The sequence below is a fragment of the Amblyomma americanum genome, chromosome 6 (assembly GCF_052857255.1).
Source record: "Amblyomma americanum isolate KBUSLIRL-KWMA chromosome 6, ASM5285725v1, whole genome shotgun sequence".
NCBI classification, from domain to species: Eukaryota; Metazoa; Arthropoda; class Arachnida; order Ixodida; family Ixodidae; genus Amblyomma; species Amblyomma americanum.
This window is the reverse complement of record NC_135502.1, coordinates 104204184-104223876: the sequence shown is the minus strand read 5'-3', so window position 1 is coordinate 104223876 and position 19693 is coordinate 104204184. Positions and strand designations below refer to the sequence as shown.

Sequence of the window (19693 nt, the reverse complement as noted above, 5' to 3'; positions counted from 1 at the left end):
GAGTAATAATAATAATAATTGGTTTTGGAGAAAGGAAATGGCGCAGTATCTGTCTCATATATCGTTGGACGCCTGAACCGCGCCGTAAGGGAAGGGATAAACGAGGGAGTGAAAGGAGAAAGGAAGAAGGAGGTGCCGCAGTGGAGGGCTCCGTAATAATTTCGACCACCTGGGGATCTTTAACGTGCACTGACATCGCACAGGACACGGGCGCCTTAGCGTTTTTCCTCGGCGCTTGGCCAGATAGCTTTAGAACTGCAAAGGCAACGCGAGCGCTCTCACGCTTTTTGAGCGACACGGACCTTGTCTCGCGTTTCTGACGTCAGAAAGTGTGCCTTGTTTTTTTTATTCTATTTATTATTTTTTAAGTAGTTTTTGATCTGCCTCCTCCCATCATCATCGTCCCCCATCGTGACCTTCTTTTATCTCCTCTTCCCGTCCCCCAGAGCAGAGTAGCAGGTCAGATATTTATTTTTCAGGCCAACCTCTCTGCCTTTCTTATCAATAAACCCTCTCTCTTCTTCTTCCTCCATAAAAACGCAGCCGCCGCGGTCGGGTTCGAACCCGGGAACTCCGGATCAGTATTGATTCAACATTTTGCCGAACACGATTCACAGGGAATAAACAGGCCATGGAAAATTTCTGTGATGTTTCCGGGATAGTTGGAAGGATAACTTGCTACGTGTTTCGCACAGTGAACCGATTAGATGGTGGAACGAGAAGTACCTGATACGCTGTCCGACGTGTATCCCCAGCCGGCCACGATGCCCGTGGCTCCCGGCAGCGAAGGGAAGCGCTCGGTGGGAAGGCAGGCCGGCTGGACGTGCTCCGTGAACTCAACCTCGCGCGACAGCTCGAGCAGCGCGATGTCGTTCGCCAGAGTCTGGTCGTTGTAGCCAGAGTGGAGCAGAGCCCGGCGTACGCCCACCCGCTGGGACAGTGCCAGGCTCGTGTGGCCGTACATGACGGACAGCTTGCAGCGCTTGCCTTTGCTGCGGGAAAGGAGAGGCCGTCAAGGGCTGCTCTAGAATAAGCCAGCGATATGATGCGGGCTGGTTGGTGTTACGTGCACAGCAAATTTCACAACACAACCCAGCCAATCGGCCGTCGGATGTAGAAGACTGGATCTTGGAGCCCCACCATCGCACCTTGCTGGACTTCGGGAATGCGGCGTGTATCTGTCGGTTATTAATGTATTCTAAAAGTCATGCTGTCTCATTAATAAAAAAAATGGCGATGGTTTAGCTCTGGTTAAACCTGGAGTGACACGATAGCTACAGCTGGCCGAGTGGAACTTGGACACGTGACCAACCACGACAGCTGCTCCGCACTACGTAACCGCGGCGCCGCCACACACACACACACACACACACACACACACACACACACACACACACACACACACACACACACACACACACACACACACACACACACACACACACACACACACACACACACACACACACACACACACACACACACACACACACACACACACACACACACACACACACACACACACACACACACACACACACACACACACACACACACACACACGCACACACGCACACGCACACACACACACACACACACACACACACACACACACACACACACACACACACACACACACACACACACACACACACACACACACACACACGCGCGCGCGCGCGCGCGCACTGGCCTGTAGAATTTCACCTCCATCGAAACTCGACCTTTAACGTTGACCTTGACATTTGATTTGTGTCAGCGGAGACCGTCTTTCACACAGATTTTGCTTGCATAATTACGTTCAAACCACGCTGAACTCCAGCCAGTGTTTTCCTTGTTTTTTATCTAGCGCTGTGCGATTTCCTCTGCGTCCTCAATGCACTTTTCGCGACTGATGGTTGCGCTCTTATTTCACTCCTGAGCTTGTTGATGAGTGAAGCCACTGCCACTTGCACACCCTGGTAGGGGGTCACTTAGGCTGGACATGATTTTTTTTTTTGTGTCACCTCGTCAACTGGTTTTTGGTGCTCCTGCATGGGTGGTTTTACTGCGACCTGAATGCACAGCCTACCAGCATGCATTTTTCGGAAAGGACGCTGTGTTTTGTTGAGGCACAAATAGTTGTGATCATGTACCAGACCGGCTGTCAATGTCAGAGCCCTTGTTGGCGCTGAAGGAATTTTAACATCCAGAAGCTAGCCTTTCAGGTAAATTGTCACATCCCCGTAAGTCCTTCTTTTCGTGTAAATCCCTTTTCAGTGCTTTGTCCTGTTAGGTAAAAGACCGGTAATAAGAAAAATAAAGCGGCGATGAGATACAGGTGTAATGCAGCGGCCAGCGAAGCTGATCAGTTCGCGCCGGTGTGGGCTCGAATCCCGCTAGCACCTTGTTCAGTTTTATTTATTACCCTCCCCGACCGAGTGCGACATATCGCAAGCCGCCGAACGAGCCGAGGACAGCCTTTTGCAATCGCCTAATAATTTCGACCATATGGGTAACGTGCACTGACATCGCAGAGGACGGTGCTTTTTACTTTCGCCGCCATTGACACGCGGCCGCCGCGATCGGGTTTGAGCGGAAAGAAAAAAAGTTGTTTTGAAGGAATGAAAGGCGCAGTAGGTTTCTTACTTGTCGGTGGACACTTGAACCGCATCACGACGGAAGGGAGGATGACAGGAATGAAAGGGGAAAGGTTTATGCGGTTTAACGTCTCAAAGCAACAGAGGCTATGGAGACGCTGTAGTGGAGGGTTCCTGAAATTTCGACCACCTGGGCTTCTTTAAAGTGTACTGACATCGCACAGAACACAGACCTCTAGCATTTCGACTCCATTCAAATACGCCCGTCGCGGCAGGACTTACACCAGGCTCTTGTTTGCCCGCTAGGGGGCCAACGGCGACGCATGTGCTTCGTTTGGGCTCCGTGTTCGAGCACCTGCTGCAAAGGAAAGCACCAGGATACGCCGACTCCGACACACGGACAAGAAGCGCGAGTGTATAAGGCACCTTTCAAGACCTCTTTTAAGCAAATCGGAGCTCGGGCGACCGAGCTCCGACGGTCTCAAGCCAGCGTCGCCCCGGCGCTCTAACTTACCCGAACGCCAGGCCTAGCGCGGCGCGAACGCCTCGGCGGCAGTCATGGAGTACGCAGTAGTTGGGACTAACGCCTCCCCAGTCGAATTCAATACGACCGATTTGAAAACGATTGTTTCCTACCGCAATAAGAACCCCAAAGCTGAGTCATCAACAGCTCAGAAGCCAAATAAGCAGACCGAGAAGCCGCAGGCGCAACCTCTCCCTCCACTGCATCCTAAGAAACCGCTTCCCCGACTCCAGGAGGAGGACTATAAAATCATCTACAGACCAACGGGTGGCGTCGACTTCACGCGCTACACCGAGAAGCCTATCAGGCACGCGATCGCGACAGCGAGCGGCATCACCGCGACCGAGGCTGATAAAGACCAATCTCGAACAAATTCTGCAAAAAATGTTTTCACCATATCGACGCCGGCGCAGGCAAACGCACTACGCTACGTCGCAGTCAAGCAAATCAAGTTAGAAGGCAAAGACGTCGTCATGACGTCGTACATCGCCCCTCCGGACAGGGCCCTGCAAGGCATCATCTATCGGGCTTACTATGGCGAAACTCCCCAAGAAATGATGACAGAATTCCGCAAAAGAAACCCTGACATCGTACAAGCACGAACCATGGGAAGAACATCGAAGTCCCTTCTGCTCCACTTCGACGCGGACGAACTACCAGATAGCATCGTCTACTTCGGAGTCCTGTACCCAGTCTACCCTTCATTCCGAAAGTAGAGGCGTGCACGAACTGCAGAAGAGTCGGACTTAGAAGAGACGTATGTCCGGAGCCACCGCAACAACGGTGCCCGTACTGCGGCAACCAGCACCTAAAGGAAGAAATCTGCGATCCAGTTTGCATTGTCTGCGGAGGAGGGCACCGCACAGGCGATAAGAGTTGCAAGAAACGATTTCAACGACCCCAAACGAAAACATCGGAGCACCAGTCAAGATCCAAATCCCGGACCTGCGACGACCCACCACCCACCCGAAGGAAGGACCGCTCGAGCTCCTTCCAGTCCTTGGACAGCGGACGCAGCAGCAGCCGCAGCGGAGGTGGCAACAGCACCAGCAGCCGGACTCAAGAGTCCCGGACCGAAACAGGTGAGCTGGGCGGGAGTGGCCTCTCACGGAAAGGGGACGAAGCTGCAGTCATTACAGTCTAAACTCGATCAGGCACTCCGCCACATTCAAATGCTCACGGACCGCATTAAACACTTGGAACAGGAAAATAGTAAACTAAAAGCCCTGCAAAATCTAAGGACCCTCTTCCAAAACCACTCCCAATGCCGGAGGTCATAGAAATGGAAACTACTGTGGCCGCATCAGTCGAAACACCAGTAAGCGTAGTAAGCAAGGAAGAAACACCTCGCAAAAAACGAGCAGTAGCTGACGTAAGAAATACCTCACTGGAAGATAGAGTCCGAGAACTCGAACAAAAAGTGGAAGAGCACAGCCAGAAACTCGATAATCTAACCCAAAGAGTTGACAATTTAACACAAAGCCTCGAACAACACATACAGGATGTAAATCACAAGTTTGGAGTACTCGACACCGTTTTACAGGAAATTTTACGTCGCCTTCCCCCGTCAGCTCAAGGGGCGCCAATCGATCAATTCCAGCAAAATGGCCAATCCTAAAACCATGACAATTTGGCAGTGGAACTGCAGGTCTATGCGCAACAAAAAAGCACATCTGCAGTTACACATTCAATCGCACTCCGAAAAACCTGACGTAATTGCGATCCAAGAACCCAGAATGTCTCGACTAAAACTGCCAGGGTACCGGACAGTTCTGCCATGTCACATCGCAGAACAGCCATTAAGCACTACAATGGTACATAGATACCTTACCGTGGTTAACCACGAGATTGAAGACGTAGAGCTCGATTTTATATTAATCGAAATTCTACTTAGCAAAAGAAACTCCTCTTCTCTGTTCATACTTAACGCATACAGCCACCCCAGGGCACAGGCTGGAGCAGCGAAAGGCGCTATACTCAAAGCCCTACAAATTGCAGGCCAAAAACCAATCCTAATTGTGGGCGACTTCAAAGCTCAACACGTGCAATGGGGACACGCAACAATATCCAGGAAAGGCACGGCCCTAATGAATTTTATCCATTAAAGAGGGCTAACCCAATATACGGACCCCATGCAGCCTACAAAGATAGGCAACAGCGTGAACAGGGACACGTGCCCGGACCTCACGATGGGCAAAAATCTCCCAGAATTAAGCTGGAGCAACACAAGACAAAATCTGGGAAGTGACCATTATATCATAATGTCAAAAATCGTCATTGGCAATCTCAAACCCCAACCCAGAAAAAACAATCACTGACTGGGACAAATTGAGGACGATGCGTGAACAAAATCAGGAACCGATCACAGACCTAGCAGAGTGGACACAAACCCTCCTATCAGACGTGGGAAAGGCCACTAAAGACGTAGTGCATGACCTAGGCGTAAGTATGATTGACAGCCGCCTCACACACATGTGGGAGGCAAGGCAAAGCCTGGAAAAAAGATGGCTTAAGCAAAAATACAACAAAAAGCTTAGAAATAGGATAGTCACACTCACGGAAGAAATTCAACACCACTCCGCAGAACTCGCGAGACAGCAGTGGAACCATATCTGCGAAAATATAAATGGCAATCTAGGCACGAGAGAGACGTGGAATCTTCTGCGGCATCTCCTTGATCCGGAATCGAACAAAGCTACGACTCAAAAGGAAATCACCAAAATTCTAAATACAGACCCAGGCACGGATCAAGATATTATAAACACGCTCCAGCAGAAATACTTCTGCACAACCCGAGAGACGCAGTCCCTACCCGATTATAAAGGACAACCTAACCCCATCCTGGACGCTGAGATAACGATGGCGGAAATAAGAGCAGCCCTCCTTAAGATACGCACGACATCCGCTCCGGGAGAGGACTGCATTAACAATAAGACACTCAGAAACCTAGACGACGCTTCCATCACAGCCCTCACGGACTTTGCGAACGAATGTTGGAGGGAAGGAAAAGTTCCAGCGTCTTGGAAACACGCCATCGTTAAATTCACTCTAAAACCGGGCAGAAAGCTCGCGCTCGAAAATCTCAGACCTATTTCGCTTACTTCTTGCTTAGGAAAAATGATTGAGCACGTCATACTCGACAGACTGCAGTCCCACATGCACAAAGAGAATTTATATCCAAACACTATGGTCGGCTTTAGACCATATTTATCAACACAGGATACGATGCTCAGACTAGCAAACGAGGTCCTATCTCAGGAGCAAGAAAGGAGAACAAGGGCAATACTAGCTCTAGATTTAACCAAAGCATTTGATACCGTCAAACACAAAGCAATCCTAGATTCTCTTTCACCGTTGAATGTAGGCGAAAGAACGTTTAACTACATCAAGGACTTTCTCTCCGATAGAACGGCTAAAATTCCAATTGGCACAATCAAATCCGACACCTTCACTTTAGGAGACAGAGGAACGCCGCAAGGATCGGTCCTCTCCCCATTTTTATTCAATATAACCCTCATCAAAATGGCACGCGAACTCGCCAAAATTCCAGACCTAGAACACTTCTTGTACGCGGACGATATCACCCTTTGGACAACCAAGGAGAGTATCGGCACGATACAAAATACGCTACAACAAGCGGCAGATGTAGTAGTAGAGGAGGCACAAGCCGCGGGACTTGCGTATTCCCCCCAAAAATCTGAACTCCTCATCCTACACCCAAAGCGTCAAAAAAAAAAAGCGCCTGAGATCAAGATATACGCGGAAGGGGCAGCCATCCCAGAAGTGGAAACACTAAGAATCTTGGGAATGCTGATACAGTCAAACCGAAAAAACGACACACTAATTAAGAAGCTGAGAAACACCGTCAACCAAACCTCCTTCTTCATCAGACGCATCGCGAATAGGCGAGGAGGAGTTAAAGAAGCCGAGACCAGGAAACTAATCCAGGCCTTCGTTCTTAGCAGAGTCATCTACTCCACACCATACGTCACCCTCACTGTCAGAGAAAGGGACGAAGTGGATTCTCTAATTCGACAATCATACAAAAATGTGCTGAACCTCTCTCGTCATACCCCAAATGAAAAACTAATACAGTTAGGAATTCATAACACCTTAGCGGAAATGATGGAAGCATACCTCACCGCACAATACAATAGGCTATCAGGCACTGAAACGGGACGTTTCATCCTAAAGAAGGCAGGAATAAAATATGAAGGAATCCGTGCACACACCTTGCCAATTCCAAGACTCGTGCACGAACACTTAATAGTCCATCCTTTGCCCAAAAACATGCATCCACACTATGATACAGACAGAAGAAAGGCTAGGGCACAAAAACTTCACGAACGAAAGATTTTCAGTTCAGAAAGACACGGCGCATGTGGACGTGGCAGAACATGCGGACAGAGACGCCTTTTCCCTGCAGTTGTCGATCATCGAGGTTCTCCCGTCGTATCGGCGACGATCGATAAAACGAAATTTCCGGAGGAGGCCGAAGAAGCTGCCATAGCTTTAGCAATTACCTCCACCACTGCCAAATACATCATCAGTGACTCTAAAACCGCAATTCGAAATTCTTGCAAAGGAAGGGCCCACTCAGCAGCCATCAATATATTACAAAAAATCTCCAATACCCGCCAGATCACATTGATCTGGGTCCCCGCCCATTCGGGCCATCCTGGAAACGAGGCGGCGCACCAATTTGCCCGAGGATTCTTCGTAGTTAACCGGGAGGTGCGTTACCCCGAGCTCAGGTCGGCCAAGGACCGAATGACGACCTACAAAGAAATTACTACCCACTTCAAGAAAGAAAGACAAATCTTCCCAGACCCGCACAGATCTCTAAGTAAAACACAACAACTCAGTTGGCGGCAGCTCCAAACAAACACTTTCTTTATTCCGTACATGTACTCCATATGGTTCCAAGAGCAGTTCAGCCCCATCTGTTCTCTCTGTGGGCACCATAAGGCAGACACACCCCACATCCTATACTCATGTCCTCAAGACAAGCCGTCGAACAGTCTGCAGCTCTCTACCCAATCGCAGTGGGAGGCCGCGCTGCTCAGCTCGGACCCGGAGGTTCAACTCCGAGTCACGGAGCGGGCCGAAGAGGTCGCCGAGCGACATCGTCGGTCGGCCACCTGGCGTCCGGCCTAGAAGAGGTGCCCACCGCGGGGAGGGGAACGTCACCCCAACCCGCGCCAAAGACCTTTTCTTTAATAAAGTTTACCTCCTCCTCCTCCTCACACCAGGCTCTTTCGCGCCAGCAGCCGAGAACCACTGAGCCACCGCAGTGGCTCGAAAGATAGGAAAATTAGCCGACGATTACGCTACTCGGCATTGGTATTTTTTGATCGCCGCTGCCCCTGGACTCGAAGGGTAGGGAAGCACGTATAACACGGAACACGGATTTTCAAACGGAGGCAGCTCTGGGGTTCGATTTGAGCAGCGCGCTCATCGTTTCGCCGCCGATGAGTTTTGCCTCGGGCGTACGAGCGGCGCGCTGTTTTGGCGCATCTCTCGCGAGCGACGCCTACATCACAGTAATAGCATAGCGCGACCTGTTACAGTGACCAGCTTCCGCGGGCCACCACTGGATACGCGCTGCTTTGAATTGTAGAAATGTAGCTTGTTGGGCAAGTTGGTGCATGGTACCATGTGGAGAAACCAGCGGAACAGGAGGCGTACAAAAGAGAAGGAATTAATTCACAAGGGCGACGCTAGAGACACAATTGAAAATTTTACTTGATCAAAGAATCCAGCAGAGCAGGGCACACATGCGCGTGAGCAGATAACGCGGATAAAAGGAAACTAAACAAAATAAAAGGAAAAGTCAGTCATTAAACATACTTCTGTCGTGCACGTGAAGATTATGTCCCATTCATGAATCGGTATTCGTTAGAAGAAAATTCGATTGACGTATCGCTGACGCAATCACTGCCCGACTTTCTTATTTTAAAAACTACTAAGATTTCACGTTCTATCTGCGTTTTGCCCCGGTCGATGATTTTTACACTGCTGAACTAGGGAGTACAGTTTTGAAATTTTTTACAAGTTTTTCGGAGATTGGTCGTTTTATCCAGTAGCAGTGATGTGCTGTGTTGTCTTAACCGGTCATTAATGCATTGGCCAGTCTAGCCGATATAGAGCTTACTACATGATATGTTGAACGAGTAAACAACGTTGGTAGTACATTTGGTAAAAATTGTTTGGTGCTTGACTTTACAATTTTTTCTTGTGGTCTTCGCAGAGATACGGGAATATAATTGTCGTGTTTGTCGGGGACAGCAACCGAAGGCCAGGTGGGCGGAAAACCGAACGTGGTTTATTCCATCACAGCTTGTAGTGGAATCCCCCCCGGTGGCCGAACAGCGCGGCTTTTCTTATAGCCAGCTCTCACGATCGTCGCGCCGCCGCTATCGCTCTAGCCGCGACGATTACACAACAATAATAACGAAATTTTTGTGGGTGCTCAAAAACACAACGCTCACACTATATTTTATTGCCTCCTTTTTGCTTTTGCCGCTTGCTTCCGACCCGGCAGGTGCGCAAGCAGCTCACAAGCGCGTGGCGCCATCTGGCGTCCTGAGGGCGTTCTGCGCACGCGCAGTGGAGCCTCACGGAAGCGGCTCACGATAGCGGATCGTGCACCTCACTATGCTAAAGGTTTAGGACTCTTGTTACCGACGACGTCATCAGCCAGCAGAAGGCGCCACGCACTACTCCGTTGCCTTCACGCAACGACGCTACCGTCGTACCCTTCAACTCCGCTTCTCTCCTCGCACTCCCTTCGCTGTCACCATCTTTCCTCCTCTGCCGCGCTCCGTGCTCGGTTACATCGAGGCACGTCGCTCAAAGCGAGAACGGGCGCCTGCAGCCCCGCTCACACTAGCGGGAAACTTCCCGCAGCAGTACTGCGTTAACGGCGCCGTCGCCTTGCAGCTCCGCGGACTGTGACGTCCACACTATACGCGTTTTCCGTTGCGCTAGTCACGTGACACCCCCGATGAGATTCTGCTGCATCGCCGTCCGCGAGCATAGACGCGAGTGAAAGCGTTCTCCCTGAGTCGTCTTCTCCTTGTTCTCCTGTCTTTGCGGCAGGTGGCAGGTCAGTGACCTGACGTCACGGTCGCTTCCTATTTGCTCTTCTTTTCTACAGAAGGGGAAAAAGGTGGCAAGGTTTTAACGTAGTAATAGCGAGTTTAGGTGGGCAAGCATGTGCTTAGTCTGGTTGGCTCATGGCTTCGCTTTGCTGGGTTGATTAGTTGATGAAGAGGGCGTTGCATAATACACAGCGCGAGTGTGTTTTCCAGTTTACCGCGAGGCGTGATCGACTGCGGAGATAGCATAAGGCTCTGCTACAGTGGGCAATGCATTTGAAGAGAAACAAACAGTAGTTTATATATACATTGATTACTCCAAAGTTTTTGATGGGCTTAATCAGGTCTCACTGTTAAAGAAACTTGAAGTGAGAGGAACACATCTAGCACTCATAACTTCCTATCTCCAATATCGAATGCAAAGCGTCTCAATAGGTGACAGCTTGTCATCACAAGACCTGTCAAAGCCGGCGTACCTCAAGGAAGCATTCTTGGGCCACTATTATTTAACCTATAGGCAAATGACATTACTGCCATTAGCTCCGTTGTACATTACATATCCTATTCAGATGACACTACCCCTTTATTTAGCGACCGTAAACTGAAGTCATTAGAGGCTGATATTAACAAAGTGCTTCAAGACATCTATTATCGGAGCGCAGGGAACTCCCTAGAAATTAAGACGAACAAAACGAAAGCTGTCGTCTTCACTCCAAGGCAATCCAAGATACTTCACACCTTAAATATGAGATTAGGATCTGAACAAATAGAAATAGGCGACAGAATTAATATACTTGGAGTATACCTACACGAAAATATGTCTTGGGACGCTCTTGTTAATTATATTTTGACAAAAATATCCAAATCAGCCGGAATTTTCTCAAACTTCCGCTCATACTTACCAGAAGCTGTTAAACTGCACAGATACAATTCTTTGATTCTTTTCACACATGAATTATTGCTTTCTTCTTTAGGGAAAAACCACCCTTACTAATCTAAATCACTTGCATATACTCCAAAAGAAATCCATTCGTCATATCACCGGGGTCGACCCGCAAGCCCACATAGGTGACTACTTTATCCGGTTCAATGTAACAAGTGGACATTATTTATATTTATTTACATTGTAAAGAAGATATAACCAACAACTTCGCCACAATCAGCAAGAACTAAAATCTATAGAACAATTAACAAGGTCATTATGTGTACGTGATGCACGTTTTTTCGATACTTGGAAAATCCCTTACTCATGGGCATGTTTTGGTCAACAAATGCTACGTTATTCCCTACCAACATTGCTAAACAAACTTGAATACCATCGAATTTACAATAGCCACACTAACATCTATGAGATAAAGCTTGTTATGTCTGAACAAGTATCGGACAGCTGAGTCTGATTACACTGCCCTAATGCTTATTCTCCATGTTTTTATGTTAACCGATTGCCCTTATGACTATGTGTATATACATCATCTTGTGATTAAGAAATTGTTCTTCGTTCTTTACTTTACATTTGCTGTACTTAATATAGAATTGTATAAATTCTGCATGAAACATTTTAAGACATATTTCCTATTATTTATCTTCTCTGTAGTATTCTATTCTGCTGTTGTGTACACTGTTCGCATTATACTGTAAAATGCAAGTGTGAATGTTTTATTGAAATACTAACCTCTCTTTACTGTATGCCATAAAAAAGGGGGCTCGATCGCAATCAAGTGAACTTGCTTCACTTTTTGTTCCAGCCTCCTCCGTTGATTCTGTCCACGGAAATAAATTGAATTTGAGAAGCTATTCGCGCCCCGCATGTTCGAATGCCAGTGGTGGCAAGATATATTTATGTTTTTGCCAAGGTCGCCCTCAAGGCCAAGTTTCACACAAATTCAGTGAGCCTGTTAGATCTCACGAAGGACAACTTTCGCCCTCCTGGACCGATCGTTCTGCGGAACAGTAAACCAGCCGGTCAGAGGGAGAAAAGACACTTTAAGAGTATGATGCGATTGCTCTAGTGGGTCACGTACAGGACAACGTGGCATAGATCTAATCAACTATTTTCTCACCACCGCCGGTCTCTCTCCTGATCCGGAAAGATGCGAGCTTCTCCTTCTCAACCATTCCTAGTACCAGCGCTCGCACAACCATTTTGTCTCCCTCCAACTTTCTCGCTGTCCCATTCCTGTCGTCACCCAGTGCAAAGTTCTTGGCTTCCGCTTGCATGCGGCCAAGAATGCGCAAGCCCTCCACCAGGCTGTCACCACCTGCCATTCTGTAACTCCTCTCATGCGGCGCGTGGTCGCTTGGCGCTCGGGTCTCCACGAAGCCCATGCGTGCTGCGTTGCCCACGCGCTCGCCCTGAACAAGGTCCTGTACTTTGTATGGTGTGTTTCGTTCACACAGACTCAGCTCGAGACTACACTTGTGGGCCTCTACAAGGCAGCTCTCAACCTCCCTATCACTACCTCTACCGCAAAGCTCTTTGCCACAGGCCTCTTCCATCCTCTCCGTTCTCTTCTGACTCCCCACAATGACTCGCAGCTTGCCCGGCTTTCCCTTACCCGTCAAGGTCAGTGGTTATTGGCTCAGGCGGGTATGTCTCCCATTCCCATCTCCACCTTTACCTCTCCTATTCCCACCCTGGCTCCCAATCTTCGTATCCTCCCTCTCCCGACCAAAATGTCCTCCGACCTGCACGGCGGCCGTCGTCATGGGGCCGCGCAGCACCATGATATCATGATATGGACGCCTTTTTCGTGGCTCCTCGAGGCTCCTGTGGCTATGCCCTTATCATCCACACCTCCCTGGACCAGAAACATACACCAGCAGGCAGTGCATGCGCCCTCCAGATGCACTGTCCTTCGAGGTCCTCACCATTGGGCATGCGCTCCTGTCATTTGGCCTCCTTCCCTCTCTCCAGAGTACGCACTTCATTCAGACTCTACTACCGCTGTTTGCCACATACAGAAGCGCACCCCGCCCCCTTCACTGCAGCAGGAGGTCGAATGAGCGGTCTCCGCACTACAGCCTTCCAACGTTTTCCCCCGCTGGGTCCCTGGGCACTCAGGGATAGATGGCAGTGAGCTCGCCCATCAGCTCACCCGCGAAACTCTTTACCGGGCGCCGTTGATCCCCTGGCCGAAGCCCTGGGAGGACGGTGGAAGACTCACCCTGCGCCGCACCATAAAAGAGGTCTATCTCAAGCTCTGCCTTGACAAACGACTTTACTCTCCCCCTTATCACTCACTGTGCCGGAGACTTGCCTTCTTCAGCACATCCAAATGAATTCTCTTATCATCCCCTCTCGCCTCTCTCTCTATCGCTACCGATCGGACGCTTCCTGTCCCAACTGTCCCTGTATCTATGCAGACCTGGCCTCTTCTACTGCCCGGCTGCTCGGACGTCGGGTTCCTATCCCCTCCCTTCTCTATCCATCACCACCCGGCTCGACTGGCTTGGCGCTGAAGGGGGAGAACAGCGACGTCTGGTCGCCCAGGCAGTCCCCATGCTCGACCTGTAAATTATGGCCGTATAAAGGTCTACTACTACTACTGGTCTAGTGGGTTTAATGTCCATATATCGTTTCAGGCCTTTCTCTCTCTCAGGTGTTGTAAGACGCCTTTAGATTGCTCTTCCCCGATTTGCAGTCTGTGTACTCACAAAATGAAATAAATATAGAAATAAAAAGAAAGAACGCCCGTATATGCGGAATTTACATTCATAGATCCCTAGGAGTCGTCATACCTGTCCTGGGTGCAGCACTGGCTGTCCTAGTGCTGCAGTGGTTAAGCGATGGCCCTGCCATGGCAGGTGCAGTCATAGGTGCATGCGACTGTTGCGACCCAGGTTGCCCCTTCTGGGAAACCTCTGTTGACCAATAATTAATTTAACTTCCACCTGTCACAGTGCCCAGTTTTCTAAAAGACGCTATAATGATGCTACAAGGTCACGTGACCTACGTGCCCAACTAGGTTGCTTGTCCGGGGATTTTGAAGCGATAGCTCCACTACGCCATGTAAAGCCGATTTCGCCGAGCCTGCCACAGCCCTCTACTGCGAATGCGCCCAGCAACAGCTGCACCGCGCATGACGTCACAGGTGGACCGCCGTCGCCTCCCCGGCTTCTCCGCTGCGCCGGAGCCGCTTCCGGCTCCTCCGCCGTGCGTGACGTCATAGCCGCGCATGCGCTGTAAAGCTCGTACCACGCATCGTTGGTCGGCTGCATATAAACAGTGGGTGCGAAGCGCTCCCTAGTGAGATGCGCGACGAGAGAAGAGACGGAATATCAGCGCACATACTCAGTACGACAGCAGTATAGGCTCTGTGAATCCACGTCGACAGATCCCGAAGTTGTAGCATGGTACAAGGCGGGTCAGCAGCGAGCCCAAGAAGCGAGGAAGGCCAGGCGCGCGGCCGAGACGCCGGAGCAGCGAGAAGAACGTCTCGCTAAACGACGCCGCCAAGATGCGGAAAGGCGACAGCGGCAGGCTATAAGTGAAGCTTCTGCATCTACTGAGCAAGAACAGATGGACGCTTCTTCCGAGAGACGGACGTGACTACACTATCACGCACACATTAGGTTTAACCGGAGCTAAACCACCAGGAATTTTTTCCCTCATGAAGACGACGAGAATTCGGCAACTGGCGGCATCGGGTCTCTCGCCGAACAGTCCTGATTCATATACCGCTTGGACACAGAGACCGTATCATCGTTTACTCCTTGAGTTTATTACATCAGCGAACTTTCTTTTCATTTATTTAAGTAGCCTGGTCGTCCACCATCACATAACCTTTTACTTTCTGTGGCAATAAACATCGCTTTAAAAAAGAACAAAGGCAACCTTGGGTATATAAACTATGAAGGAAAGGCATGACACTTGCAGTAATAGCAATATTTGAAAACAAAACAAACGTGCGTGCGCCGTTCGAAAAATGGTTGTAGTTCAGCTCAGCTAAGCGTGGAACTCTTCCCGACGACGTAGACGGCTCCGCCCGACTACGTTCGTCCATAGCTGGAACTGCAATGCAAATGCCGGGAGAACGGCGCGAGCTCCTCTTATGGTTAAACGACGAGTCACGTGGTTAGTTACGTGGCCACAGATGCCAAGGCGGCGGTTGGCGCAGCGGTCTGCCCGGCGGCGACACGTGGTTGCAGCTGCGGCGAGTGACACGTGGTTTGTCGCGTGGCTGCCACACCTCCAACACTCCTCCACTTGAAGGTCAAATTGCGGCGTCGATGACCTAGGCTTGACAAGGGCGGTAAAGCTTCCGCTTTATAATTGTCAAGAAACAAGAGCTCATTTGCCTTTAATTCATGTGTCATTGCTTTTTTTCATACACCCTAGATTTTATGAATAAAGCCTTAGCTGCGAGTCAGCGCTCATTCTGTCTTTCTTCCGGTATTCTGTCTTTTGTGCGCTGTTTTCTTCAATACGAATTTATACCAACTCGGCAAACTGTACGTTCTACTAAGCCTTAACGCTATAACATTAAAACCATTTAGTGCGGGAAACAGAGCGCGGAAAGCGCTCTGCGTTGCGAGTTTCCCCGGCAGTATGGGCTGTGCTCCAAAGCGTGGCGTAGTGCTGGGGTCGGAATAGCTTCGACCACCTGGGGATCTTTAATGTGTACGGACGTCACAAAGCACACGGGAGTCTTTTGGGTTGCGCCTCCATCGAAACGAGGCCGCCACGGCTGGGTTGGAACCCGGGTACTCCGGCTCCGTAACCGAGCGCTCTTACCACTGAGCCACTATCCATGGCGGGCCGGGTTGCGCAGAGGCGAACGCGAGAACCGCCTCTAGACGAGAGTGAAAAGCTGCATCGGATAATTGGGAGAAGTGACGACACCAAGAGAGCGGCGCCGAAGGCGATTGCGCGAAAGCTGATGACTCGAAGCGACGCACGTCATTGGCTGATCGAACGCGGCGCAAAAGTAAGACGAAATGTGTACAATACAGCACATGTAAAAGCATTAAAGATCGTTAGCGAGCTATAAATCCAGCCGAAGTAATACGAAGCGAAAATGCTGCGCAAGGAATAAAATCGTCAGCATGCTATAAAAGAATCCAACATAAAGGAAAAAAGCTGGCACAACTTTCAGGCAATGGGATGCGGGAAAAGGCAAAGCATGACATGCAAAAGCATCAAATGAATAACCATAATCTTAAAAGAGCCTTCTGCTTGCGTAGTTCATCGCATCAGACCATCTTATCATCTGTAAATTAAAAAAAAATTCCTTCTTGTGCAAAGGCATGCGTCTTGATTGCTACTGCTGTTGTTGTATGAAGACTTTTCAGAACATAAAAAGCGCCTTCGACGCAGCATATAGTAAACGATCATAGTGGTGACCTCGTGGCCTGAGACTTCAGTTTTCAGTTGTGATATTAAGGAGCTTTGTGCATTCTATACCGTTGCGTACGCTATAAGCAAGCAATGCGCTCTGCCTTCTACTCCAGGCCACTTCTACGCATTTAGTTTTGCGCACGTGAACACAGACGCAGCATTAGCTCCAGGCGCTGTGGCGCCATCTAGTTTTAAAAACTGGTGATGGCCTAGCTCTTTTAGGCCAGGATATACGTAGCGAAATCCTGGCGACTTCTGGATCGGTAGAGTTATTATGTTAAACCCGCGCATTCACGAGATACGCCTTTATTCATGATTAAACCTTGAGCCGTCGTGCCGGTGTGGTAGCGTCTCTGCCTCCGCGGAGCGGTAGCGTGGCCAAAGGCCCCAATTTGATTCCCAGCCTCGACACAGGTTTTTGTTTTATTCAGTGAATGTGCGGGGGTTTCAGTGGCTCCCATAGATAGCGCCACCGAATACGTTGGTTAGCGGTTAAGCGCGTAAGGGCGCCTCCGCGGCAAGGCGCTCAGTGTGACGTCATGCCAGATGGCGCAGCGAGCGCGCGGCGTCCACCCAGCTGCGGCGGTTGCTAGGCAGCGGCTCAAGGTGTGTCTCTGGGCCTCCTCGGAGAACCGCCACAGCGAAATCGCAAGTTCGTCGCCAGTGTAACTTTCGCTACCCAAAACCATGTACCATTTCTCTCAACAAACTGCTGTCGTTTTTTTTTTGCGCCAAGGACTGCTGGAATCGTCGCAAGGAATAAGCATTAAGCATAAATATTGCTCAGTTACACCGTTATGCGACAGACGAGGAGATGCAAAGCCTCATGTGGTGTTTACAGCCCATTAACGTGTTGTAAAACGCAGTAAGAACAACGCTGCAACTGTGCCACAAAGGGACCTGCTTTAAAGCACGTCGCATGCTGGTAACTATAGCTTACGCGAGAGTCACATATGCTAAACTTGAAAAATAGCGTACCTAACGCGGATATACACTAGCGATTAGCGTTTGGTGGATTCGCACTGTGAACTACACTACTTTTTAGCGTACGTTATCTCTTTCCCATGTCGCGTGAAACTGCCTTTTGTGCTTCGATGAAGTGGTCGACGCTATGGTGGCCCGGATGGGTTGATAGGCGCTCTCAGGAGGTGCGAAGTGGCGGCAGTGGAGGAAACCACAGTGGTAGGGATGGGAGGTATCGGAAAACAGAGCATTTTGAAGAATAAAAAGCAGTTTTTCTGTTTTTTCTTCAAAGACATAAAAATTAAGAAAGAAACAAAACAAAACACTGTCTGGTGCCAATCAGCAGAAATATTTTGAGATTTTACATCTGAACAATGAAACGCTGCTAAACGGTTGCGTCAAAAGAATAACTGAAAAGGTCACAGCTAGCATGCCATTCTCCTTTTACTGTAATTAGTTTTGGTACCAATTAGCTATGACACAATTTTAAAAGTGAGCCTAAATGACTGAGACGCTTTAGTATGCCGTGTTCTTGTATTGCCCCTTTTGCACTGCGTTCGTCGTCAGCGGGAAACTAACACGGTGAGAACCGTTGAGCTTTGCTGTTTTGCCCTGTCCCGCATTATATATGAGAACGTCGGTATACATGGCAGTATTTTGGAAGTGAATATTTACCACAGATACGGGTAACATTCAGTTCAATGTGGTCGCTGTGTACGGCTTATTTATTTGAAAATCAAATTTAACTCGTCCCAAAAGAGAAAGATGGGACTACATTCTGGCATTGGCAACAATATAGCGCTAATTTGTTTTTTATTAATAGTATAAGCTTCATGACGTTGATTGTCGCGCATGATATTAGATGTGAAAATGCTATTTGCAACATCAATTAGGAACTGTGCCGTATTACGTGCCTGACTTTGAAGAAGGTATTGTCGCGAGTGGGTAGCAGTTATCACCACATGTCTCAGGCCCATCAGTTAAAAAAAAAGTATTCAGAAATGCACCAACAAAGAATGATATACATTTTTTTCGTATTTTATTGACTGACTACAACGGGATAAGAGGAATAACACAAATAAATGTGTTCAGAACTTGCTATGAGCTCAGATTACACTGCTGGAGTCATTGCCATCGTCACTCATGAAGTCACAGTTTTTAAGCTCTAGTTCGGAGCGGACGAAAAGCAGCTTCTGCACTCTGTGCCCCGTGAGCCTATTCCTGTTCTTGGTGTGGACACTGCCGAACCTTGCCCAGTTCCTTTCGCAGGAAGCAGTGCAGGGTGGAACTTGTAGAAGGCGAGACGCAACTGGTGCCGGAGGCTCGGTAGCACAAAGGCCTTGTCACCATGTGGATGGCGAGACGTGGTTCGCAGAGTCGTCGAGCCCCTTCCTGGACCAGGCGCCTGAGCGGGTTCTGTATTCGGCGAGATTTCAAAGCACTTTTCCAACGCTCAGATCGAGGCCCTCTGCAGCTTGAGTGATATAATCAAAGGCGTGTTGCACGTCTTCTTGAACTAGAGAGCGTCCTCTGCACCTCAGATCAAGCCAATTTGCCGCTGCATGGGCTGGACGGAAGATGAAATCGCGTCTGTCACAGAGAATTTACAGTGTAGTTTCTTTCTCGCTTGTCCTCAGAGTAGAATTAGGGAGGGCCTTTTCCACTTCTGTAGACACATTGAGCAATATCTCGTGAACGTCTGATAAGCGAGCGCTGTCAGACTAGGTTTCAGAAATTGCATGCGCAATCGGGCTCAGCATGTAAAAACTTCTCGGCAAATCCCTCCGTAAATGGTCTTCGTGTAATACTGCTGTCCTGATTTCTTTGCTTACTCCCAGTTCAGTGGTGATCACTGGTTTTTGCTGAGATTTTTGTTGTTGAGAAGGCCTTCAAGTGACATCACAACGTCTGCCCAGCGTGTTTCAGCAGGCAGTTTGAGAGTGGTCTTAATTCCATCGCACCACTCTAGCTGTTTCTTCAGGAAATGAGCAGAAACCACATGAGAGTGCTTCACATACTTTATCACACATATCGCCTTCTTAACTTCTTAAAGAGTCATCATCTTAACCATGTCTGACAAAGGCAAGTTCAGTGCAAGGGCGCAGCAACCCAACGTAGTGACTGTGGGATACTGCTGCTGTGCCATTGCTCATGCAGCCTTCATTTTACTAGCGTTGTCTGTAAGCAAGGC

At 49.1% G+C, this 19693-nt stretch overlaps 1 protein-coding gene across 1 annotated transcript in view; it reads right to left on the bottom strand.

Annotated features, from left to right (window-relative positions):
* Positions 1-19693, bottom strand: part of LOC144094891 (serine protease 33-like) — a 59718-nt gene that overhangs the window by 13350 nt on the left and 26675 nt on the right. The window contains exon 5 of the mRNA XM_077628759.1: positions 727-992. Coding sequence (XP_077484885.1) covers positions 727-992 — 266 coding nt within the window. The remainder of the gene's footprint in view (positions 1-726; positions 993-19693) is intronic.